Source organism: Polypterus senegalus, chromosome 4 (genome assembly GCF_016835505.1).
Source record: "Polypterus senegalus isolate Bchr_013 chromosome 4, ASM1683550v1, whole genome shotgun sequence".
Taxonomy (NCBI): domain Eukaryota; kingdom Metazoa; phylum Chordata; class Cladistia; order Polypteriformes; family Polypteridae; genus Polypterus; species Polypterus senegalus.
The window spans coordinates 165,904,986-165,931,090 of record NC_053157.1 but is presented as its reverse complement, the minus strand read 5'-3'; the positions used below and the strand labels follow the sequence as shown (position 1 = coordinate 165,931,090).

The 26,105-nt window shown below is 36.8% G+C and overlaps 1 protein-coding gene across 1 annotated transcript; it reads left to right on the top strand.

Annotated features, from left to right (window-relative positions):
* Positions 1 to 20,063: 20,063 nt before the first annotated feature.
* adra2c (adrenoceptor alpha 2C) lies at positions 20,064 to 24,189 on the top strand. Its single transcript, XM_039751624.1, has one exon. It carries the CDS (start codon positions 20,722 to 20,724, stop codon positions 22,009 to 22,011), a length of 1,290 nt encoding a protein of 429 aa, XP_039607558.1. The 5' UTR covers positions 20,064 to 20,721; the 3' UTR covers positions 22,012 to 24,189.
* Positions 24,190 to 26,105: the final 1,916 nt, after the last annotated feature.

Sequence of the window (26,105 nt, the reverse complement as noted above, 5' to 3'; positions counted from 1 at the left end):
AGAAATATACAAAGAAATTTTAAAAATAAGGTGCCACGTTCATTTCCTGTAAACACAGTCTTCCTACTACTGGTATGAATAGACATACAGTAATGGTTAATGCATGTTGGTAATGTTTCAGCCCATCAGAGGGTGTGATTGAACATGTTCTACAGAATACCTCACTTTGAAGATGGCAGGACATCTTGAAACATGGTCAATCACAGAGTTACTCAGTTGTTGCAAGTTAGAGAAGCTGCAGCAAGTCATTTGTTAGGACTGCTCTGGGCTACTTCACCAAAGAGCTGCCTACTTGAAGATAATGAAAGAATATATAACATTAGCTCCACTTGTTACAGAACATGGACGCCACAGGTATTTCAGAGCTCAGAACTTGTATCACTTTGAAAAAGTACTTGGGAGGCAAACAGTTTGCAAATCATGAACATGTACACAACACAGAATACTGGCTAAAGCATTTTTTTTGGCAATGATGAATGCTTTATTCTCTCTGAGAAACAAATACAGGACTTATTTAAAGAATTCTTTGTGGAAAAGTGTGTGGTAGGATATTTTTTTTCTGTAACAATTGTGCAAGATTTTGCATAAATGTTAAAAAATTCAAGATTGTGTTACAATATCTTTAAAATAAACTCATATATACAAATATATATTTATATTAAGTCCAGATTCCATTTGTCGTACGTCATATACATTCCCAAATGGATAAATGAATAAAAAAAGTGCATTTAAAATTGAAAACTACCAATCACTTGAAGCAAAAATTCTGACAATTCTGTCTTAGAGGCTGACACCCCCTTCAAGGTATGCACAATTATTCTGTTGTTTCACTACTCTGTTGCTGTCCTGCCTCTTTGGACCAGGCAGCCCACTGTCTCTCTAAAGGGGGCACCAAGGTGAATTCCTCCAATTTCCCATTGGAAACAAAGGCTACTTTCTTCTTAGTTTCAGGAACCTCAACATCAAGGTGCTTAATTAGTTGACATTGTTTGTGAATGTAGTATCTGTGATTACAAACATTGCAGTGGCTTAATATAAAGAGTTTTCAGAGAACTACTCCACCCTATATTATAAAATAAGATGTTAAAATAGTAACTATAGTACTTGTTTTACATCAACCAATCTCTCTAAACACTTGTATCTATTTTTATTTTTTTCATGTGCCTTGGGCTGGGCCCCTTTTTTTTCCTCATATACTGTTATTGTCTATGGTTTTCCTTTAACTGCAGTGAAGTAACTTTCAAATTCCTCTGACCATTGCCTGGTGCTGCACTTTATTTCTCCTGCACTCCTCCTTACAGAGATTTGTCTTTTTCTAATGCCAGGCTCGTGCTTTGCTCTCTGTTTACTTCTGACAGGAATGCTGCTGCCTTCATTATTACTGATACAATGTCCTCTCCCTTACGTGGTTGCAGATTATACTTTCATATGTATGCATTCCTTAGTCCTTTTATTTTGCAAATGCTGCATTTAATTGGTGTATTTAATACACTACTATTTTTTCTTCTTTCTATTTTTCAACTTTCACGTTTATTTAATGCTTTAGTTTCTTGGTGATGGTAGTAATGAGCTACAGTACTTAGCGGATTATTTTGTCGACTGCCACTGCAACTACAAGTATCTTTACTTGTTTCCACTCATAACATACAATGTTGCTCTCCTAAAGATAGAAAAAAACAACTTCTAAAGATGGAAACCTTGTAAAATGTGCTGCAGTATATTTTAAAACGGCATTGTGATAAGGTTACAAATCTATATGTTGACATCACACTCTCCAGTCTCTGAATAAAAGCTACAGAGAAGCTACATTTGAACCACAAGTCCCCCATACCCCCAAACTGCATAAAATGCCAACATTCAGTTGTTACAATCTTACAATTAAGTAGTTAGTGCTACTGCCTCATAACTCTTGGATGATGGTCTGTGTGCAGTTTGCATATTTACCCCATTTGACTCCTAGTTAATCAAACAATTGCAATGTGTCAGACAGTTAAGTATTTTCTCACAGAGTAATCTGTTTTGATAAAAGTGATTAAAATGCATGAAAAATGTATTTATTTAATGTTTAAATAACACAATTTTTAGTGTTAATTTATCTGAGAATATATCAAAATAAATGTTTCCTGCTGGTATCTGTTAATAAAATTAATAATGCTAAAAGCAATTTCAAGACACAAGTAAATGTTTTAACATTATTTCTAATAAAGATTAAATGTCTTTCTTAAGTACTATTTGCTGTTCCGTAAAAATGTCTTCTCTACAGGTGATAAATGCATCATGCATCCCACTCTTCTGAAAAAAGGGGTTAAGACATTCACAAATAAGGAAGAAATTTTCCATTGTGAAGTTTTATCTCTGAAATCCTTTTGGTATATTTGACAAGCTAGTGCAAGAATCCAAATCAGATTAACTTCTCCTCTATCTAAGTGCTGTACAAATTTACAAATATCATTTTTCTGTCCATTTTTTGAACCCAGGCTTTTCAATATATTAGCACAGGTACATTTGCAAGCATAAAATAGTTAAAATGCACAACAAAATTCAACACAGAACAAAATGCAACTGAACATAAAAATGCCTAAACATCTTACAAGCTATAAATACAAAAGCGAAAACTTAGACTTATGCCATTATATAAAACTTATTAATATGTATTTTTTAAATAATGTACATAGAAACAAGTAATTTAAAACACTTTTTTTGGTTGTAAAGGTTGCAAAAGGTACAGTCCTATCTGTGCTTTAAGAAATTTGGAGTAATGCCATCTTGAAAACTTTACATAGTGTGAGGACAAGAATAAGAAAGATGTACGCTAACTAACGCAGTTTCCCTTTCCATCCTTACAGTGGATGAGAATCCACTGGAAAAAGAATGATGTCGCTTCCACAAGCCCCAACTTTATTGCTTCCTCAGCGATATAAACTGCCATGTAGCTGGAGGTTGACACTCAGTTTGGAACCTGTTCCTTAGGAGACAGAGGTACATAACTAAAGAAGTCTCATTCTGAGTGACGAATGCTGATGTACTAAGCCAGAAAACCTTTTCAACTTTTTTTTTTTTGCATTTGCTGGACATTAAAAGAAGTTTCCTTCTGACCCCAACCCTTTATCTGCATACTTGTGTTTTAATCACAAATGATAATGAAGAGGAATACATGTGTAATATTTAAATGGTTGACAAAGTGGTTGCACATCTTTTTTAAATAATTAAAAAAGGTAAATTTTAAGTTACTAAATAACCAAACATGCCCACCATTGAGAGGCAGTAAAACTTGGGAGAAAATCTATGCTGACAAGTTGACAACTTACAAACTTTATACAGAGAGCTACCAGATCAGGATTTGAACCCAGGACCAGTGAGCTGTGAGGCAGCTGAGCTGGTAACCCTGTTACCAATTTTTACTTTATACCTATATTAAAAATACTGTCTACCTTACCATGTGATGAATATGTAAGGAATTTCATAGAATGCGGAGTGTTGTTACCAGTCTACTCACATTAGTTGTAAAAATGGCTGGTTCCATAAATTGTTTTAGCAAAATTAACTTCACATGATAGTTTTTCTAAACTGGCATGGATAATTTCTGTTGGCTTCTGTCTGCTCATTCTCAATATTATAATATACACTCACTGAGCAAAATATTAAGAACTCTTTTATAATACTATACAGGACATCTTTTTGCTGTCAAAACAGCTTCAGTTCCTCATGGTATGGATTCCATAAGATTTTGGAAACATTCTTTTGAGATTCTGGTTCACGTTGACATGGTCACACGATTTTTTTGTCAGTTTCACCTTCATGCTGCAAACCTCCCATTATACAACACTCCAAAGATTACATGCTGGAATTAGATCCGGTGATTAGGAAAACAATTGAACAACACTGAACTCCTTGTCATGCTCATGAAACAACTTTGAAATGAGTTTTGCTTTGTGACATGGTGTATTGCCACAGCCTGATCGATCCCCCTTCTTGTAGATGATGACAATGGTAGCATGTTTCCATGAGTCTAGAATTTTGACAAGTTTCCAGCACAGATATATATATATATTTCAGCAGGTATAGTGTCTTCACCAGCTGCCATCTTGTTTTTAAAGGCTTGGATGGCAGCTTGGACTTCATGGAAAGTTGGACACTCATCTACTTCAGGGTCCTGGGGGAGTATGGGGATCCTCTCAAGGACTGAAGAATTCACTGGGTTCATTTGTTTCACTAGTTCTCAAAAGTGCTCTGCCCAACAAACAAAGATCTGTTGTTTGTCTTTGAGCAGTGTTGCACCATCTGCAGCTTCGATTTGAGCTACATTACAATAAATTCCTTTGATGGCATTGTAGAACTGGTAGGTCTTGTTTTCATCTGCGTAACGTTGGATTTCAGTGGCCTTGTTAACCCTCAAGTTGTTTTGGATTTCACGGAGCCTACACTGTGAAATTGATCTAGTTTTTTCCACTTCTGCAGGAGGGAAGCTGATGTCACATTTTCAAGATGAGCTTGGAATCCTGCGTTCTTGGCCTCCAGGAGGGGTTGAGAATCTTGTCTATGGCCTCCTCGAACCAGTCTTTCTCTTGGAGAATTCAAGGGCTTTCTTAGAGGAGGACTGTAGGGCTGTAAGCAGCAAAGTCCACAGTTCATCAACATCAATATTGGTACTCCCGATGTCACCATCTGTGGTTGGGATCTGGATGTGTTCAAGCTGGGTATGAAGATGACTTGTCAATGCGTTTCTGGTGTCAAAGGCTGCAAGGGATGCAACGTTGACTCGTGGTTTGAGGGGGTTGTCTTCTAGTTGGTGGTCTAAGTACAGTTCGGAGAATGAACCGGACAAATCTGTTTTGCCCAGCATTCTGCTCCTCGCATTGCTTGTGTGATCAAGACATCCTTGATATCATGCTGATGGACAATCATATAGTCCAGGAGATGCCAGTTCTTTGATTGAGGATGCATCCATGTTGTCTTGTGTTTGTTGTGGAGCTGATAGATTGTGTTGGTAATAGATAGTCGGTGCTCCGAACAGAAGGATAAGAGACGGAGTCCACTGGCATTCATGTTTCCACTTCCATGCTTCCCAGTCACATTATTCCAAATGTCAGAGCTCCTTCCAACTTGTGCGTTGAAGTCTCCAAGTAAGCCAATCTTGTCTGAAGCAGGAAAATTCCAGACTGCTTTATCAAAGGAAAGCAAGAAGTTGTCCTTTTCTTCCTTGGTTGAATCCAGAGTAGGAGCAGAATGATTGTCATACGGAAGCTTTCACCAGAGGAACAAGCAGAATCATTAAGTGCAAGCTGATGCCAACATGGGACTCTGGGATTTTTGGGAGTAGTTCATTCTTGATAGCAAGTCCGATTCCATGGATCCACAACTCCAACTTTGGTCGGCCTTTCCAGAAGAAAGTATATTCGGCTGTAGTTTCAGTGGTGGATCCTTCATCAGCAAGATGAGTCTCACTGAGGACACAGATATCCATCTTATAGCATTGGAACTCTGAGGTTATGAGGGCTATTCTCCGAGGTGGATGGTCGGTAGTGGTCGAATCTATGGGTGATATTGCTAATATTCCAAAAAGCTAGGATAAAAGATTTTGTAGTTTTTCAACTGCATGTAGAGGGGTGACTCACTAGGTGTGGTTTCCTGGCCGAGTTCAGATGGGACAAACTTTGTTTAGGACACCTTTTATTTTCCCATTAAGGCAGTGTTAGCCTATAAAAAGGCTTCCTAGTCACATTGGCAGGACACGGACGAGGCACTTGTCCCAAGTGTGCCTCTGAATGGCCATCACATGAACACCGCCATACGTGCGGATTCCATGCTAAGAACATACACCATCACCCAATGGTAGTACTTTTTGTGTGTTGCACAATGCCATAGGACTTTGATGGAGGAGAAAGGATAAGGAAGATAGATGGGAGGAAGAACCTGGGCAAAGGAGGAGTTGATACCAGTGGTAGTGAGGGTGCACAGTCTTCAATCACACCACTTTATTTCCTGTTGAGAATTCACATTGCAAGCCAAGTGCAAGATGACGAGGTTCTGCAGGAAGTTGAACCACTTTGGATGAACCCTTGGTGGGATGGTGTGTGGGTGGTTAAGTTAGGATCTCACCTCTCACTCCGCCACCATGGGAGGCCCTACCAGGAGAACATGACTCCTGACGGCATCATTCAAGGGCTCATTTATCACGCAAACCAATCCGCCATGTTAAGGCACTGACTCAATGAAGGGGCTTAATTAGTGTATATTTGATTTAAAAAGTCAAATGTCTAATGTAAAAGGATGTAACCACATTTCAGATTTTAAAAGATGCTCTAGTCTGCATCTGTCAAACTATACTCTATCCTGGCTCCTCCTTGTTTTACCATAGAAAGCCTTAAATGGCCAAGGTCCTCGTTACTTATCTGAACTTATCATTACTTACAAACCAGAGCACACAGTAAGATCTCAAGATACTGGTCTGGTTATGATTCCATAGATCAATAAAATAACAGTGGGAGGTCAAGCTTTTAGTTACAGGGACAAGTAGCTATGGAATGATCACTTAGCTACTATAAGAGGAGCCCCTTCAGTCTCAGTTCACTACTTAAGTTTAGCATACTCAGAGTAGAGCTAATGATTAAATGTGCATGCTGCATCTCTGTAGTTAGTCATCAGTACTGAAATATAAGTAGTATTGCTATGAACTGTTACTAACGCTCACCTGTTCTGTTTCTGTTCTTGGTACTTACATGTGGAACTTGGTGCCACTGCTGTACTGCCAAGTTTTTTCCCTGCGTATGGGAAAAGTCATCTCTGATAAAGGAGCACTGGAATCATTGGGTAGCCGGGTCCTCATTAGATTGGCCAGACCAGCACTGACTCAGCTGTGGAATGGCCAGTACAGAGGAGCCAGCTTGTTGGCTGAGGTCTCCAGGACACTGAACAAATCTGTATCCTCATATGTGATACTACTGTATTTAGTGAATGAATATAGTCTGTTCTTCCATTTTGGTTTGTACTGGTACTATTGTATCATATTCTTGAGGTGGCAGTGATAGATTGGCCATCTATCTCTGGGAAGAGGACTACTTGTGTTCTGTTTTGTGTATTAGGTTTACCCCATTTTTAGATATCCATTGCATGCCTAACCTACCTAGAAAAGTCTCTCTCTCAAATTTGCTTTTCCTAAGATTTTTTCCATCTTTCCCCTGCAAGGGTATTTTTTGGGGAATTTTTTCTTGTCTTTTTAGGGAGTCAAAAAACAGGGCTTGTTAAACCATTGTGGCACTCTTTGTGTGATTTTGGGCTGTAGAAGAAATACCTTGTTGTTGTAACCCTACTATTTTCAGCAGGCACACAAGAAACCAAGGCACAAATTGTTTTATTAGGGTTTCTATTGTCATAAGAAGTAGGAGGCTTTCATTAAGTGATAAAATAAGTAGACTCTCTGGTTATGTTAACTGTTAGGTTTGTAAATCTAGGAATTGTAAGTAGCTTATATTTTGTTTTGAGCTCTTAACTTGTGATATTCAATTTTGTACCCTTATCCTAGTTCTGGGATTTATACCAGTTCATTCCGTAAACCGTTTATTTTTGTTATGATATGGATTTTTTCTTATACCGCAACACCAGTTTAAATAGCCTAAACAACGTTTGGAACATGGCTCAGCGGGAAACTGTTTAAAATGGGGACCTGTTTCACTGCTATACTGCTAAACACACATGCAAAGGAGTATGATTGTGAGTTGGAGGTATTGAGAGGTGAAAATGGACAGAGAACATTCTGAAACTGAAGCTGTAGCAGACGATAAAGTTGAACATGATGACACAGAAGAACTTTTGCCGAAAAAAGGATCTGTTGTCTGGAGATACTTTGGTTTTAAAAGGTCGGATGCGGACCAATCAACTATTTACTGCAAATGCTGTCAAGATAAATTTGTTGCTGGAGGCGGCAACACAAGCAATGTGCTGCACCACCTTAGCCACAAAAATGCTTTGGAGTACCATGAATGTATGAAACTAAAATTGGCACCTTCCATGTCCTCAGGTAAAACTGAAAAAGCTAGAGGACACTCGAGTCAGATGCCACTTGTAGATGCATTTGCTAGAGGTACTGCCTACAATAAAAAAAGCAAGCACTGGATTGAGATAACTAATGCCATTATAATCCATATAGCTAACTTGTCGGTGGATTGAGATTGTTAACATTAACAGAAAGTGTAGCTGGTTTACAAAAAATATTTACTATTTATTCATTTTCCAAGACATGTTCAGTGAAATAAAACTTTTGACAAGCACCTCTGTATATTTTACTAAGTCTAAATGCCTCTTTGGATGGTTGAAAATGTGTTGTCAAAATTATAGTTTAAGTTGTTTGCAAAATTTGTTCAATAAAAAGGTTCTATATTTTGACTGCAACTGTCATGCAGTGTGATCCCTTCTCTTCATTAGTGTCACCCCCTTGAAAACTATCACTTTATGGGGCCATGCAAACCTGTATTAATACTTGTGTACACATTACAATGTTTTTTGTACAATGTACAATTCTTATGACAGTGGAATTGGTTATTCTAAGACAGTCTACTGCAGTAATTGCAGTGGAAAATATGGTTAACATCCACTCATGCATGGGGAAAAAAATATTGTTGAATACCGTGAAAACGATGTGATTTTGAAAAATACCGTGTTATAGAATTTTGGTCATACCGTCCAGCACTTCCTTATCTTCTAACAGTTGTTCCCAAACAGTCCCCAGGCTGGTGCTACTCAGTTATGATGACCCCTTTTTTAAGTTGCTTTGGATGAAAGTGTCTGCTAAGCAAATATAAATGTAAGAAAAAAAGTGTTTCAAGCAGCAGCTTATGCCAGTTATCAGAGGTGAACTTTGTCTTATAATAAACACTGAAGACTTTTTAAGATAAAATTGGACAGATGGTTTAGCCCAATCAAACAGAATTTATTTGAAGTGATGATGTAACATTTAAGTTTGAAAACAAAAGGTTTGCCAAAATTTGAAAATGTATCATAAATTTCCATTTGGAAGATGCTAACCTAAATCATAGTCAAAACTACACAAACTTTTTATAAAGAATATCTTTGTAAAAGTTTTCCTTTTGGTTGCGCTAGTTTTCTCTAAGATAATCACAGTTAGGAAATAAAAATCACATGCTAGCAATCATGCAGCATAGTGACCAAGCAGACAAAATGGCAGGTTTTTTGAAATCTATGAACAGAAATTGGCAGCAACCATAGCAAAAATTACAAACAAAAATAACAATATCAATGAAAACATATTAAATGAATGTATACAAAAATGCCTAACAAATTCCTATCAGTTTTCCAATCAAAGTATAGTCAAAGACTCTTTTACAGAGTTTCTGACATTCCCCTTTTCCCAGTGTTCAGATCCATTGACCCTCTTTGTCATAATTCCCTTGATTTTTATGTTACAGTTCCTTCTGCAACTGCTGGAGGTGAATTTCCTGTGTGGGGTTTAATCCCACCTTTTATATCAAACTGGATAACATAACCAGCAGTAACACATCTCTTCTTAGAAAACATCTTAAAGGGGCTGGCCAGGTCTTGATGCTTTCCATTTCCTTCCAGTTTTGTGTCCTACCTTGAAAGCAACAACTCGGTATGGAATGTTTAACTCTGAACTACGTAGGTTATATTGTTATAGCTCATGCTGCCATGATGGTTTTGGGCACAGTTCATACACAGTAATTATAATGTATAAAATATTTGTTGTGTTTTTATTTATTAATAATGTTGTTTTTCTATTATTTTAAAGGTTACAAAAGCACCAGTCATGTCTTTGCTTGAAGTAATCTGAGGTAATACCATCTTGAAAGCTTTACCAGAGTATGTGGCCAAGGATAAACTAAAAATCTTCTAAGATCCTTCTAAAAGTCTTCTATTTTGGCGCTAGTTTTCACTAAGATAATCTCAGTTTGGAAACTTTTTTTTTTTAATCAATGTCACTATTTTGTATTCTTAAATAAAACACACTAAAGAGTGTCCGAGACCAAGGATGAACATAAAATACCAAATTGGCAATCAAACAAAATGTTTTTCTATTGTCTGCAAGATTATTTCCTGACTTTCTCTCCACTTAATTTAACAAAACTCCCATTCCTCTTACTCTTTACTTTTCCTGTTTCCCACTCTCTCTCATCATAGTGTCTATCTACTTTCCTGACAGTGAGCATTTGCCAGAGTACTCTTTAAACAAATCCTTGGTTTCATCTCCAGACCTAGTACCCCATTTAGTCCACCCATTAATATGAACTGTTAGCATTTCTCAATGGGTCATACCTACACGTTTTCTTCTAGGTTGCCTTCTCTTTGTCTCTCTCTCTCTCTCGGGCATCATTATTCCACATATTGCAGGTGGAGTCTCTGTGTTGCCATTTCCTAGGCTGCCAAAATCGTAAAGTCTATCTGTTATTATGGAATACTTGAAATACCAACTTTTGAGGCACTACTTAATAATGACAGGGAAAGCTGTCTCTGACAACACTTCTCTATGCAAACTTGCAGAAGATCTCACCAGTTGAGGGTTTCTTAAATTATTACAGGATCTTGATGGGTATTACCCTTATCCTTTTCCATCTCTGTCACAGGCAGTGTCTTCCCTTTCTGTAACTCCTTGTTGCTCAGTTCTTACTTAATGAAAATATCCTGCATATGTAAGCTTGTTAACCACTTGACTCCAATTGGGCCACTGAACAATGCATACACAGGATTGCTTTAGTAATTTGCAATCTGGGATTGTAATTTTAACTGTACAAATTCTGCCACATGAAAGAATTAAAGGAGTCACAAAGAATATGTATCCTTAAAGATCATTTCAACCAAACACATTTTAAATTTGTTCTCCCTAAATTTCATTACCATCATGCCCAAAAACAATTAAAAATGTTGTGGATCATGTTTACACCAATACGCAAAATGTCTACAAAGCAAAGTCCAGCCCACAGTGTAGACAGTTACACCACAGCTGTTTGTTCATCATTATATTAATATATAACGGAACAAACACATCCAAGAGTGTAGTGACAGTATTCTTCAATTACAATGATAAATATAAAACTGCTGAAAATGTTAGCAATACACCCTAAACCATAAAAACACTAAAATGACTAAAACATCTGTGGAAGAGCCTAACGCAAGCAACGAGCAGAGAGAGAGAAGATCACTTTTATTATGAATTTGTGATGGAAAAGGGACTTTCCTTCCTCTTAAATATGCATCTTTTTGATATTCTCAGTGCAGCTGATTTCACTGTTCCTCCTGCCAACACAGTCTTCCAGATGCTTCCCTGGCAATCCGATGGAAGTCTTTCCTATAGCAGGTGTCAGGCATCAGCATCACATACAGTGGTTTTGTACCAAAAAAAGATTTTACAGCTGAGAAACCTAAAAACAATTAATTTAATAATTAAAATAAACAATATAATTACTATTGAAAATCCAAAAACAAGATTGCATTGAGGGTAATCAGTTAATCATTTAGCTTCAGAATCTGCTTAGGCTAACATTCTTAAGAGGTTTAAGATTAGGTTAAATAAAGTGACAGGGAAATATACTAGCTATGTGTCAGAGAAATTAAATAATATTGTGCATTAAAAACTGAGCTAATATTGCAGAATATACTGTAGAAGATTAATAAGTACATCATTTTACTATTTATATTTAATGTGTTTTTGGTCACATTTGTTCTTCTACCACTCAGTTAATAATTTCTAAACCTACCAAACTGTATGTGTCAGTTAAACTGGTCAGTGGTATGGTTAAGTGTGATTATGAGCTGTGCTTATTTATTACATGAGTCAACTGAGATCTACATATACAATAATAGCATTGAAATATACTTTCTTGTAGACTACTAAGTCTATTACCATGGCAGTTTTTGTTGGCTGATGCCTGGAGCATGCAATGTAAGAATTCCTAAGATAATTTAACAGAGGGAGGAGAATCCAAATTTTTGACAGCTGTTCCCAAAAGTAACCTCCTTTTCCGACTATCTAATACTCTATGGCTATTGCTTTCAGTTAACTAATGTCATGTGCATAGTGTTGATTAGAATGAGTATTCTTATAAATTTCCGCTAATAGAATGTTTTATACGCTTATACACCTGCCAATAAATGTTCAGGAAAACAATCAGAATAGTATGGCACCTAGATTTCTACAGCATATCAAAATTAATTTACACTTTGAAGAAATAAAAAATTCTTGATGCAAATGTGCAATTACGGATCCCAGAAGAGGACATTGGTAGAAAAAAAGTAATAACTCGTGGGAGCGATTTACAATTTGTGTGCATGTTTTAATTAAAAAAAGTTCCCTCGATTTAGCTAAATTGTGCATATAATTAAAACATTCCCTTGATTTAGTTAATTCATGTGCATGTTTTAATTAAAATGTTCCCATGATTTAGTTAATACCTGTGCCTGCCATCAGCTTAGCCCTGATGCACTTGTTGTATATTAAAATATGGCAAAAGCAAAGGAGCTGTCGATTGACCTGTAAGAAAAGTAATTCAGTGTTGGTTCATATGGAATCTGTTCTTATTATCATTTAACATAAGGACTAAAGGGGTGTCAAAACCAACACAGCCCAACAATCAACATAAAATTACTTGGAACACTCGCTCTGTAATGATTGCGCAATGATGCTTTGGGAAGTCCTTAATTCAAAAGACTCTCCAGAATGTGCAGTGGCCCTGTACTGCCATTTATCAGGATTGGGTGCAAAATTCTACAAGTTATCAGAGAATTACAAGATGAATTACAAGAAAGACTTTAAAGAGAAAGCTGTTGGACTTTCAAATCTAATGCACAAAGCCAGCTTTAGCCTTTAGTGGCTGAAGTGTAGAAAGAAAGATTATCCTGAAGTGGCTTCATACACTTTGCATACATCCAGTGACAGTCATGCAGTCTTCTGGCATCTTACAACTGATTGGCAATAAGTGAATAACTTCTTCAATATTGGTATAGTGTCATTGGTCAGCAAGTGTCACTACAATGCTACCATAACTAATTCCCACATCAAAAAATAAACTTGTCATTGTTTCTCTGTTCATTAGACTGTCTGTATTAAACAACAAGTGCGGACTGACTATGCAGGGTGCAGGTGCATGCATTAAATAAATTGTGGTAATGTTTTAAATAAAACAAAGGCACACAAATTGTAAATCAGTCCTGCGATTTTTAGATTTCACATCATAAATGTGAGCTGTCAATTAAAATTCCTCCCTACATTCTTAACACAGGTTTTATACATTTATTGTTCACAATACATTTTGTTTGCTACAAAATTTAGGATTATAGGATCAAACTATATTAATCATTCTGTGCACTACTATAGTAAATTTAATCTAACAGTATATCAGAAATTTCTACCAGTGATTTCTAAAATTAAATCAATGACCTGTCCCTTAAAATGCATTACAATTGATTATTAAAAAAGCAAAACTTCTACTCATTCTTAATTTTATTAATACATTTTTATTTACAGACACTACATCTGATGGCATAGAGCAAGTATTGTTCACAATTTTATTGAGTAAATCAGATGTAAAATCAAATGCTTTTAATTTTTCTTTAAAAATACCATGAATAGATAATAGCCTACCAACTCAATTCTCACATTTAAACACTGACATACTGTATCTGAAAAAGTAAATCACACTATCTCCTCATTAAACAGCAATAAATGTTTTACATTTTTGCCAGGTATTATTTGTATTATCATTTATGTAGCAGATTCCTTTATCAAAGGTGACTTCTATCACTAAATCTTAATGCATACAATACGTATAATGCATAATGTTTTAAAATACGTCTATTCTGGAATCACTGATGTTATTATGCTGTCAGACTTAAGCTACTGACTACAACCTTGTTAAAATCGGGATTTAGAATTGCATTGGACTCTCAGACAAAATTTCCATAGATTTTTGTTCATAGTTATTAAGCAGTTTTTGTATTTACAAAAATATAATTCTACATTCTTATATTCTGAAGTTTCACCAGTGTCAGTGCCAGGACTGAAGTTGTTTTTGTTCCAGTAGGTACTAATATGACTTATTGCGGGGCCGGCACGGTGGCGCAGTGGGTATCGCTGCTGCCTCGCAGTTAGGAGGCCCAGGTTCGCTAAAATATAACTGTTTTACAGACAGCATACCAGACTAACAGGTGATTAAGGACAATACTGTAGAATGCACTGTAGGCTTTTTAAGAGAAAGTGGGCCACATTTTGGTCTAAGACGCTGTCTTTGTTTATTCTGTTGTTTTTTGAAGTTTTATTCATTTTATTGCAATCCATACAAATCAATCAATATTTTACAAAAAGAAAAATTGAGTTAAGGGCAAAGCGATCCACACCCCTGAGAGAGAGAGAGCAAGGCAAACGGCGTGAAATTTAAGGCTTGTAAACATACCTAAATTAATAAATTTGATAAGCCAATAGAGATGAATGCAGAAGACAAGGAAATACGGAAATAATTGCTTCCTCTGTGCTTTAAGAGCTTATTTTTAAATATTGCTGATTAGATTCTGCCATGTTTTTAAAAAAGTCTGTATGGATCTTCTAACTGAGTATTTGATTTTTTCCAATTTCAAATAGTATAACACATCGGTTTCCCACTGACTTAAAAGAGGAGAGTTTGGGTTCTTCCAGTTTAGCAGAATAAGTCTGCGTGCCAAAAGTGTAGAAAATGCAATCACAGTTTGTTTGTCCTTCTCCACTTTAAACCCCTCTGGAAGAACCCCAAACACAGCTGTTAATGGGTTAGGAGGGATTGTGAGACCAAGGCTGTCTGAAAGGTAATTAAAAATTTTGGTCTAGAATTCTAAAGGGCTGTACAGTCAAAACCACCAGAGGATTACTTTTTTAAGGAATTTTTTTTAGATAGATTTTTTTTTTTTGGTTGGTATTTCCTCTAAAACCATTTGTCAATATCTTCTACAGTATAAGCTTGCTTTATCCTATACTTCTAAACATTGCTTCATTTATAAATTGATAGCTCTTAAATGTCTCCTTTATTGGCTTTTAACACAGTATGCTCATTATGTGGTCATTTTCATAACATATGCTTTTGCATATACATTTTGCAATTCTTTTAATATTGTGTTGGTGCTGCTTCACACTTTTAACTTTGTGTAGTTTCTCTAAACATGTCTTCAGAGAAACAATCTTCATCCTTTTTCGGGTTGCTCCAGATAGGGGTCATCTGTTTCCATATCCTCCTATCCTCTGGATCTTGCTCAGTCACACTCACCACCTGCATGTCCTCTCTCACCTGATCCATAAACCTCCTCTTAGGTCTTCCTCTTTTCCTCTTGCCTGGCAGCTCCATCCCTAGCATCTTTCTCCCAATATACCCAGCATTTCTTCTCTGCACATGTCCAAACAAATACAATCTTGCCTCTCTGGCTTTGTCTTCAAATCATCCACCCAGGGCCACCTCCAGCTCTGCCTCCTGTCTTTGTCAGGAAATCTGTATTGTTGTCCACATATTGATCTGGCAAAATTTTACACTGGATGTCCTTCCTGACTTAATCCTCCTCATTTATCTGAACTTGGGACTGGCACAAAGAAACATACTTTGCGCATATACCATGGCTGGATTCCTCAGCGAAAAAATGCTATTTTTTAAAAAAATTGCATGCCAATTTAAAACAATGTGGATGGAACTTCTACTACTAAACTTTTAAGTTAATCGGTTCATATCACAAAGCACCTAAAATACAGTCAACAGACCTTAAGAAGGCATTTGGTAAAAACAGAAACACTATACTAACAGCTGAGCCAAACTTTAAAAAAAAAATAAAAAAAGCAAAACTAATACTAATTCCCCTAACGTGATTAACTACTCAAAAATGACTATTGTTAGACGCAAATACGGCAAATCTTTATTACTTTCTAATCATACCAATTAATGATTGTAATTTGTACAGTAACTAAAAAATAATAAATATGACACCTCAGATACCCTGCCCAATGAAAATCATTCCAGTAAAACATGAACATCTGCAGTACATTCTTAGTCTTTTCTGTGTATGCTTTGATTTGTAAAATTTTAAGTGTCAATCTAGAATAATGTAGCCAATGATTTACTTTTGAAACTCTCTTTAAAGGCATAGTCTTAAAAGCTTATCTCATAGATTTTTGTACTGAAATAATGCACAATAGCTGGCAATTTACCCCTACAGTTAAGGGGCTAAGGTCTTTGGTATCTTACTGTCAGCTATAAGGTAAGGCACAGCCTGGCCCTTGTTCTGAGGCTGTCATATGTCCATGTCGATTGTCTTTGTAAGACGGCATCCTCCTCCACTTGCATCCCAGTCTGTTTATTTTAAAAGTATGCATGATTTGATTATCATAGCATCTAGTCATTATAAACATTGATTATTAACTGCCTGACCAATGCATTTGCACATAAGACATTCGCTTGGGTCTGTGTAGAACTGCACTTAAACAATTGAAAACAAAGAAGACCTAGACAATTGTACAGAAACGCTCATCATTACATAACTATATATATATATATATATATATATATATATATATATATATATATATATATATATTGTCACACACGTGTGAGTAGGGGGCAGCTAAAGGGTCTGAATAAGTGTAATAAAACATCTGACCAGGGGGCGGTGGAGTGTGCTGACTGTCTTTCTCAATTCCCTACAGACCTTTCCTGGGAAATCCTGCAAGGTTCCGGCACCTCAGAAGACATCACTTCTAAAGCCGGCCCCTTTGCTGATGTCACTTCCGAAGCTGGCTCCTTTGCTGAGGTCACTTCCGAAGCCGGCCCCTTTGTTGACGTCACTTCTGATTCTGGTCATTCTGATGACATCATTTCCTCTCCAGACCTTTAAAGCCTCCATCTTGGGCTACTATTGTCAGTTCTGTTGTGGGCTCTGTTATATGCACATCATGCTTCAAAAAAAATAACCTTTTGCAGCTGGGAAAAAAAATATATGGGTGGCTGCCCCAAACCTTTATGATGTCTTTGGCGTATTATTGTCACTATATATAGTCCAATTGTAACTTTGGCTGAGCCCCAGAGAGCATCTTTGGAGGTGGGAAAAACTTCCAGAAGGACAACCATCACTGAAACGCTCCACTAATCTGGGCTTTATGACAGATTGGCCAGACATAACCCTTTTCTAAGTAAAATACACATGGAAGACCACTTAGAGTTTGCAAAAAGGCACCTAAAGGACCCTCACTGTGAGAAACAACATTCTCTGGTCAGATGAAACCAACATTAGCATCATATCTGGAGGAAACCGCTCATCCACCTGTGCAATACCATTCCAGTGGTTAAGCATGGTGTTGGCAGCAACATGCTCTGAGGTTGTTTGTCAGCAGCTAGGACTAGGAAAATAGACAAAGTTGACGGAAAGCTGAAAGGAGCACGTACATAGATATTCTTATTAAAAACCTGCTCCAGAGCACTCTGAACCTCAGATTGGATTTAAGGTTCACCTTGCAACAGTACAATGACCATTGGTACTAAGCAAAGACAACACAGAAGTGACTTAGGAAAAACTTATGAGTGTCCTTAAGTAACCCAGCTAGAGCCAGGACATGGTCCTAATTGAACATCTCTGGTAAGACCTGACAGAGCTTCAGAGGATTTGCAGAAAATCCCCAAATCCAGATGTGCAAGCTTGTTGCATCCTACCCAAGAAGACTGCAGGCTGTAATTGCTGCCAAAGATATTTCCATAAGTACTGAGTAAACGGTTTGAATATGTGTCAATGTAATATTTCATTTTTTTATTTTTAATATATTTGCAAGAATGTTTAAAATCCTATTTTTGCTTTGTCATGCTGGGATATTGAGTGTTGTTTGATGTGGAGAAAATGTAAATTATTTTAGGCTGCAACATACCAAAATGTTACTGAATATTAAATCCACTATAAATAATCTGCAGTATGTGATTTTGTTACATTTATTGATACACAGCCAACATAGTATTCACCAAACCATTTAATTTATTTCCGAGTTATGGTGGTCTTTGCTGTGTGTATTGTAGCTAGTATGGGTGCAAAGCAAAAACACAACCTTGAACAAGCTTCAAGAGGTCCACTCATGCACAAACAGTCATGCGGCCAATTCAAGATTGCTAATCAACCTGACAAGCACATCTTTTGGGACAAACAAATAGTTTTCCTATTAATATTAAAGTGTTGTAAGAATACACATTAATGGTAATTCATGCAAATAATTCAACTTTTACAATAATTACTGTAAGTCTTTTGTTTTGTTTTGTCCTTTAATATCTTCATATGATCAATGTCATTTCTGCATTAAGGGAAAGTGAGGCACAGACCTACTCCCAAACCCCCTTTGCCTTTCATGTACTCTTTCGACATTATGGAAAAGAAGGCAGCAGTATGATGCACCTGTTTCAATGAAATGCAGAATCCTGAAAGAAGAGATATGTATGTATGAGATGTGTAGTGTTTTCTATTGTTTGCTGGTCTTGTGCTGTCCAGTCTGTACTTTTGTGTTTGAGTTGTGCGATGTCTACAGTGTTTATTCAGTTTAACTGTGCCTTGTTCCTTGACACATCAAAGCTGTCTGCTTCTATACTTAAGTTGTTGCTGCTTCCACTTAGGTAGTTCACAGAAAACTGATTTCCTGAGGAAGAGGGTTGATGTGAGTCTCTCACTTTACATAATATTTAAATCTGTATTTTGCCAGATGATGATGTCAGAGAGTATCACAACAATCGGATGGTAGTCGAGACTCACCAGGAACCAGTATCCCATTGTTTGACTAATAATTGTGATGTAAACATTTCATATGTTGCTAGTCATTATGAAAAGTGGGACAGATATTATTAGATGAATTAACATTAATGCAAAAGACGTCTGCAGGCATAAAAAAAAAATAAATACAAATTTGGTATGGCCAAACCAGAATTTTAATACCAAAACGCCATTGCATATGATATGTATTATTAGCAATGTGAAGATTTCTACAGAATCCTCTTTCTTTAAACTGATCATATTCTGTTCTATTGTAGTAACACAGGGGTGTGAGCAGTGGAATGTAGCCATTTTACACTGACTGCTCATTAGTAGTCATAAAAAACCACCTTTGGCTTCTTCAGCAGCCATTTCATTCACATTGTTCTGTGGCTGTATATATGTCCTCAGCTTCCGTGACCCTTTGTATGTTTATACATGATGCCTGGCTCTGCCTCAGTCCTGTCATTCAGGGTCAGAGGTAACCCATATGACACTCTTTCCCCTGGCTCCATGAGCCAACCCAAGGCCAGGGTTCACTGCTGAGCCATCCAAAACATATCAAGACTGATGGACTCTAGCACATGGAAGCCATGTTTGAAGGGCTCTCTAAGCATGATGTATGCAACACCCAAAGCTTCTCCAGGTAGTCCCACCCCCTTGGACAGGGCTCTGCCACCAGATGTGTGTGTCACACTCAGATAAGGAGCAACACTGTTTAAAATAAAGGTCCCAGAGTGGTCCTTCAATGAGATACCATACAGGAACCATTTTTGGTTCCCAAATGACCCACCAACAGGAATATTCCAAAACGAGGCTTTATTTATTTAGGCTTGTAACAGGCTCCATACAGTAAATAATAATGTATAGATGATAACAGATAGAGGAGTTTGGTTGTATGTTGTGGTGGTTGTATAATTATGTCTGTCAGAAACGTTAGCACATATAAAGCCTCTCTTGCAGTTCATACAAATAAAATTGACACATTTTTTGCAAGAAGCCAATTAAATTATTTCAGTAGCTGAATTATGTAACTTGGATGCTTAGGGAATACACACTAAGCATTTATAATTTATAATAAAGTACAGATCCATATGTCAGAATAAGATAACAGGAAAACTTTCCAAGCCTTTCAACAAATACAAGCTTCTCCAGCACTCTAAATCATATTAGTGTATGGAAAGGGCATGATGGAGCAGACATAACTCGCGTGAGCTGTTAATTGAGACCAGTGTCACAAGAGTGACCTCGTGTGTTCAATTTACAAAACATAATGAATACACCTCCTTCTGTCAGTACATCAGACAAAAAGTTACTCAAAAACATTCAGGTGCTGGGCGTCTGCGGGTCAGCTAGCTTTCTTGTAAACAGCCTGATTTTCTATAAAAGCCGTTTAAAGATGCACCCTTTTATGTTTTCTCAGTTTGAAAAGGCCCTGCCAGTAAAGGTCGGGGGCGGAGCGGCTCTCTATTTCTAGTTTTAATACGAACAGCACGTGGATATTGCAAAAGGCTGGCAACGGCAGATTGTTAACTGCATTTACAGCTAGAGGGAAGCAATGCAAGCTCGTGGATGAATGGATGGATGTGCGATTTCTCCAATTCGTGGATTAAAGGTAGCTATTTCAACGGGAAGGACTTAAACTTTTGGAGACGGATGACACAATGTGCTTGTATTTCGTTTTTTTTCCGTGGAGTGAGGCATTACTTATGTAAGCATATGCACGGGAAGCCAGTTTAACTGTAAATGTAAGCCATTAAATTGTATTATTAATGTTTTAAACTGCTCCGTAAAGATAATACAAAAATGACGGACCTACTAAAAATAGACAGATGCTTTACGTGTTGCAAATTAGCGGACTGCATTGCCTCTAAATAAGTAAAATATATATATATCAGTGAAAGGCAATTGGAGTACCTTTGAGACAATGGCAAGCCCAGACGGTCGCTTTTACTTTCAACAGTGAACACCATGGATTTTCCGTTTAACAGCAGCAGGATCAACACGCCGCTTTTGTTCTCCTCGGATGCCTCCTCCTCTGGGGTCGCCCAGTACTCCCAAGCTGCCGTGGCGGGGCTGGCGGCATTAGTAAGCTTTCTGATCATCTTCACAATTGTGGGAAATGTTTTGGTTGTAATTGCAGTGTTGACAAGCAGGGCTCTGAGAGCTCCCCAGAACCTGTTTCTGGTGTCGCTAGCCAGCGCAGACATCCTGGTTGCCACCCTAGTGATGCCCTTTTCCCTTGCTAATGAACTTATGGGCTATTGGTTTTTCGGGAGTGCCTGGTGCGATGTGTATTTGGCGTTAGATGTACTGTTTTGTACATCATCAATCGTGCACCTGTGTGCAATAAGCTTAGACAGGTACTGGTCAGTGACTCAAGCTGTAGAGTATAACCTCAAACGGACCCCCAGGAGAGTAAAATGTGTCATTGTGGTCGTGTGGCTCATTTCTGCTGTGATATCTTTCCCTCCTTTAATTTCTATGGACAGAGAGCCCGAAAACGAAGACAACCCAGAGTGTAAATTAAACGATGAGACGTGGTACATTCTGTCTTCCTCTATCGGATCTTTCTTTGCCCCTTGCGTTATTATGATCCTGGTGTACATACGCATATATCAAGTCGCCAAGCACAGGACGCGGAACATGTCAGAGAAAAAGCACGGGACGGACTGCTCCTCCCAGACTGAAGATGGGCTAAGCAGGGGCACCTCTTTGAAAGCTAACGACGAGAAAGAGAATGGACACTGCCCGTCTCTACCCACGACCTCGGTTAAGTCACCGCAGACAGGTGATATAGACCCGGAGGACAGCAGCACGTCAGATGGGAAAGACAAAAAGGCACCGCACTTGAACTCTAAAAAGGAGAGGAACACCCGCAAAAACAGCGCGCTGTCCAAACAATCCAGCCGCCTGTCCAGGTCCAGTAATAAATCAATTGACTTGTTTTCCTCCCGGAGGAAAAGGAGAAGCACAGTCTCAAGAAAGAAAATTTCTCAAGCCAGAGAGAAACGGTTCACTTTTGTCCTGGCTGTTGTAATGGGCGTGTTTGTGGTGTGCTGGTTCCCTTTCTTTTTCAGCTACAGTCTGTACAGCATCTGCAGAGAATCCTGTGAAATCCCCGACACCTTGTTTAAATTTTTCTTCTGGATCGGATACTGTAATAGTTCTTTAAACCCAGTCATTTATACGATTTTTAACCAAGATTTTAGAAGAGCTTTTCAGAAAATAATGTGTAGGAAATGGAAAAAATCTTTTTGAACTTTGCTTACTCCACAAAAAGTGGACTGTATGTACCTAGACTGCTGCTGAGTAATTATTATAAGGCCTTGACAATCGAAAACGGAATGGAAATGTTCAAATTAATTCTTTTAAAAATGCACTTCTGAAGCACACAAATGTTAACACTGTGCTTAGTCATGTAAATATTTCCATAGTAATTCAAAAAGAATACTAACATTTATAAAAGGGTTAATTTCTTTTAACACATTAGTGCCAGACATTATCCTGTGAGAAATCCTTCGACAATGTAAAATGTATTGATGTTGTGACCAAAATTTCATTTAATGTACCATTTTATCATTAAAAACAACCCAAGATGGCAAGGAAGGAATGCTAATGGAAAGACAGCAAATATAGGTAACAAAATACAGGGACCCCAGTTGACATAGTAACTGTTTGATTTTATACTAGTTTTTTGATAGCTCATCAAAGAAAGCTCTAATTGCACTTCTATAAGGAAAAATAGTCCTGCTGTCTGACTTAATTCCATTTTCTGAAGAAACTAAAATTGTTTCAAGTCTAACATTGGGCTTTATAATCATGCTATGACACTTGTTACCTTTTAGAAGCGAATTACAAGTTTATATTGAAAACTAATATAAAGTCATTTTTTCAAAAGGAACTATTTTTCTTCATCCTTTATTTTGGTAATAACTATTAAAATATTTTTATTCAGGATGCTTTGATAATATGAATATTGCCAGAAAGACAGAGTAGAGCCTATATTTCCATTTTTGAAGAATAATGATTTTAAAAATGTTTCTTCAAGTACACAAAATGTTAAATGTCTGAGCTTACTTACAGCTGATCAAAATTTCTGTGCCAGGGTAACAAGCTGTTGACGTCATATCTAAACAAGCGTATGCTAAAACTCTGTATTAATTATATTCAAATGTTGTTTTAATGATACACATTTGCATTTTTCATATGGCAAAGTAAACCATCCATCTTCCAAACCTGCTTATCTAGAGCAGGGTTGTAAAGTGGGAAGGTGGAGCCTATCAGAGTAAGCACGGGCACAAGGCAGTAACAATCCTTGGATGGGGGTGCCAGTGCAGAGAACACCACAACTAAGCCCAAATAAAACAAGTTTTAAAACACTGTTAAAAATCATGGATATTTATATAAATAAAATGCAAAGCATAGGTAATTATACTTTCAGTTGTCCTTTATATTGAATTTGACTGGACAATTAAACTCTTGCTTTTTACAACCTAAAATTGGCAAAAGTGAGTTGAGAATGTATGACTGTTAAATTTTAATTATGCAGAGCTGCAGCTATTGAAGTTTGAGGTAATGCTCTGTTCTAGTTTCCCACTACATGGTGGTTTTGTATGACAAAACATATCTCATGACCTTAATATCTGTGCTTTGATGTACTCTGAATGAGCATTGTTTTCTGTTCTATTGTTTTTATTTAAATGTTTTAGTGGAGGTGTGGCAGACTAATCTATTGTCCTAAAATACATTTGCCTAAATTATGAAAATAACATCGCAGAAGGGTTGCCTTGAGAAATTAAGTATTGCGTTTAGGCAAAGGTAATCTTAGTTAAATAAAAGCAAAAACTTAAAGGAGTGTTTTGGAGTGTTTGCTTCTTGCAGGAAATCCCTCTTGGATGAAGGGGTTATCCAAGTCTCACATGATGCTCTAAAGTGTTCAAGGCTTTACTATTTCAAAAGGGAATATGAGTCAGGACTAGAGACCTCATGTAATGCATTTGGAAGTAGGAAGAGATTCAGTAGGTTTAAATTACCAAGGCTTAATTCTTTGCAGGATGTCCTTCATCTTGAAGTACCTTTGTAAATGTAACTTGCTTCTTTTAAGCAATTGTTAAATACAAATGTTTGGATTAAAAACTATTTAAGGGCAATCAAGCCCAATGATATTTCTTTTATATTTTGTAAAAGCTGAAAATATTCTTTTATTTTTCAAGTGATCCCAAAATATTCTGGAAAGATGGTTATAATGTTGATTGAATTTTATTCTAAACATTTATTTGAATGGTAAGTGCAATTTACACTAAAGGGAGAATCTTCTCAGTAAATAAATAGAGCCTAAAGGTATTTATTTATTGAAGCATTTAATGTTACTTTTATTACAAGCACTTGTACTATTTATTCACTCTTTTATAGGGGAAGGGTGATAAATAAAACATTTTGTGCCTCAGACTCAAATTTGTGTATTTATTTAACATATTAATTCAACATGAAGGTAACATTTCAACAACAGTACACATAGATATATATTGTTTGGGATTTCTACCACTTTTTGTAGTATTAATGCAAGTATTTATGACAACTGTTTTTTTTTCTTTTCCTCTTTTGATCTTCTATCCTGACACATTGCATCAAACAAGCCTGAAGCCATCTATCTTTAAACAAACATTAATCACAAAAGCAATACTGGTCATTAATTACCATTAGGCATCATAACAATAATAAACATCTTGAAGCCTAAGAAGAACAAAAGTTTTCTGCTTAATTTATATATTTGATATTGAATGAATGAAAGTGATATGCTTAAAGCAGCCATTAAATCACAGTACATCATTTTGTGTGTGTGTGTTTTTTTTATAACAGAGAGAGTAATCAAATAAATGTAATATGAACCATGCATTCAACCAATCATAATATTTAAGAGGTAAACAAAGAAGCTGAGAATCAATACAATGTTATATAAATGTTTGCTAATTTATTCATAATATCCTGTGTTTGGCAAGGGTCTTTCATAGGTCTGTATTGTCTTTGGGTATATGTTAATTAACTAGCAAATAGTGACAGAGGGAGAATCTTCAATTAAGGACAATCCCAAGGTCAATTAAATTAACTGCATACTAAGTAATTATACATTGTAAAATTATTGAGAAGTTTAAATAAGCAATTGTTTTGCGGTATGGACATCTCTATGTACACAATTAACTTTTTTCAGATTTAGTAAAGGTAGTACAATGGTTAGGGATAATAACTGACAGCTCCAGATTCTTGCGTTAAAATCCCTGGCAACTAGTTAGCACATACTCTCCTCTTTTACCATGGCTCTTCAATAGGTACTCCAGTATCACAAGTAATACTTTGGAATCTATAAACTAGTTCAGTAATCCTGAGTATGGGTTTATGGGTTTGTGTGACTCCCCAAGAATTGGCCTCAGTCTTGTGCTTCATCTTGCCAGGACAGATTTGGATATTCCATAGCTCTATAGTGGATTGAGACATCCTAGAAAATTAATAGATATTCAGTAGACATCATTTCTGTGTTAACATATTTTAATTTATGCACACATTTTAATCATTTTAGTTTCCTCTGAATATTTTAAACAATGCTGAATGACTTTGAATAATGCTTGACTGTCAAAGAAATAAAAAATTAAAATAAGATGCAGTCTTGATCCATTAGAGGAGAGAATAGAGATTAAAACTGATAGCCAATAAAAACAATTCTACAAAACCTCTGTATGACACACTGTCTTTGAGTACTTTCATCTAGCAGAAGTGGGCCAAGAAATATTGCTGGAGCTCCTTGATGCATATAGCAATATTCCTTTATAATGCCTCACTGTGACTGCTCTCTTATCTTTATCCAAGTCAGAAATATTCAGTGTGCATATTTTGAGGAAGGTTGTTCTTGTTGATGATAAGTTATAATATTTTTGTAAAACAACAAAGTTTCACCCTTGGCACACATAAAGATCTATCTATCTATCTATCTATCTATCTATCTATCTATCTATCTATCTATCTATCTATCTATCTATCTATCTATCTATCTATCATGCATTGCAGCTGCATTAGGGACCCCACCCTTTATAAGCTGCTAAGAGGTCAACAGTTTGACATTTCTGAGGTTACTAAAGGATGCTGTAGCCCAATGCCCCTGTAGGCATTGAACAGCAACTACTGACCCTTCAAGGGTTCCAGGTCCTAGCGTGAAATGGACCCAGTGTTTATTTAAATTTAGAGTCTGCAGGAGAAATAAAGCATAGTTTCTGTGGCAGTAGGAAGTGAGTTCATAATCATGAGAGACAGCCAATAAAAGAAACATGCAGAGGGATTGCTAGATTTGGTTTCAATTACCA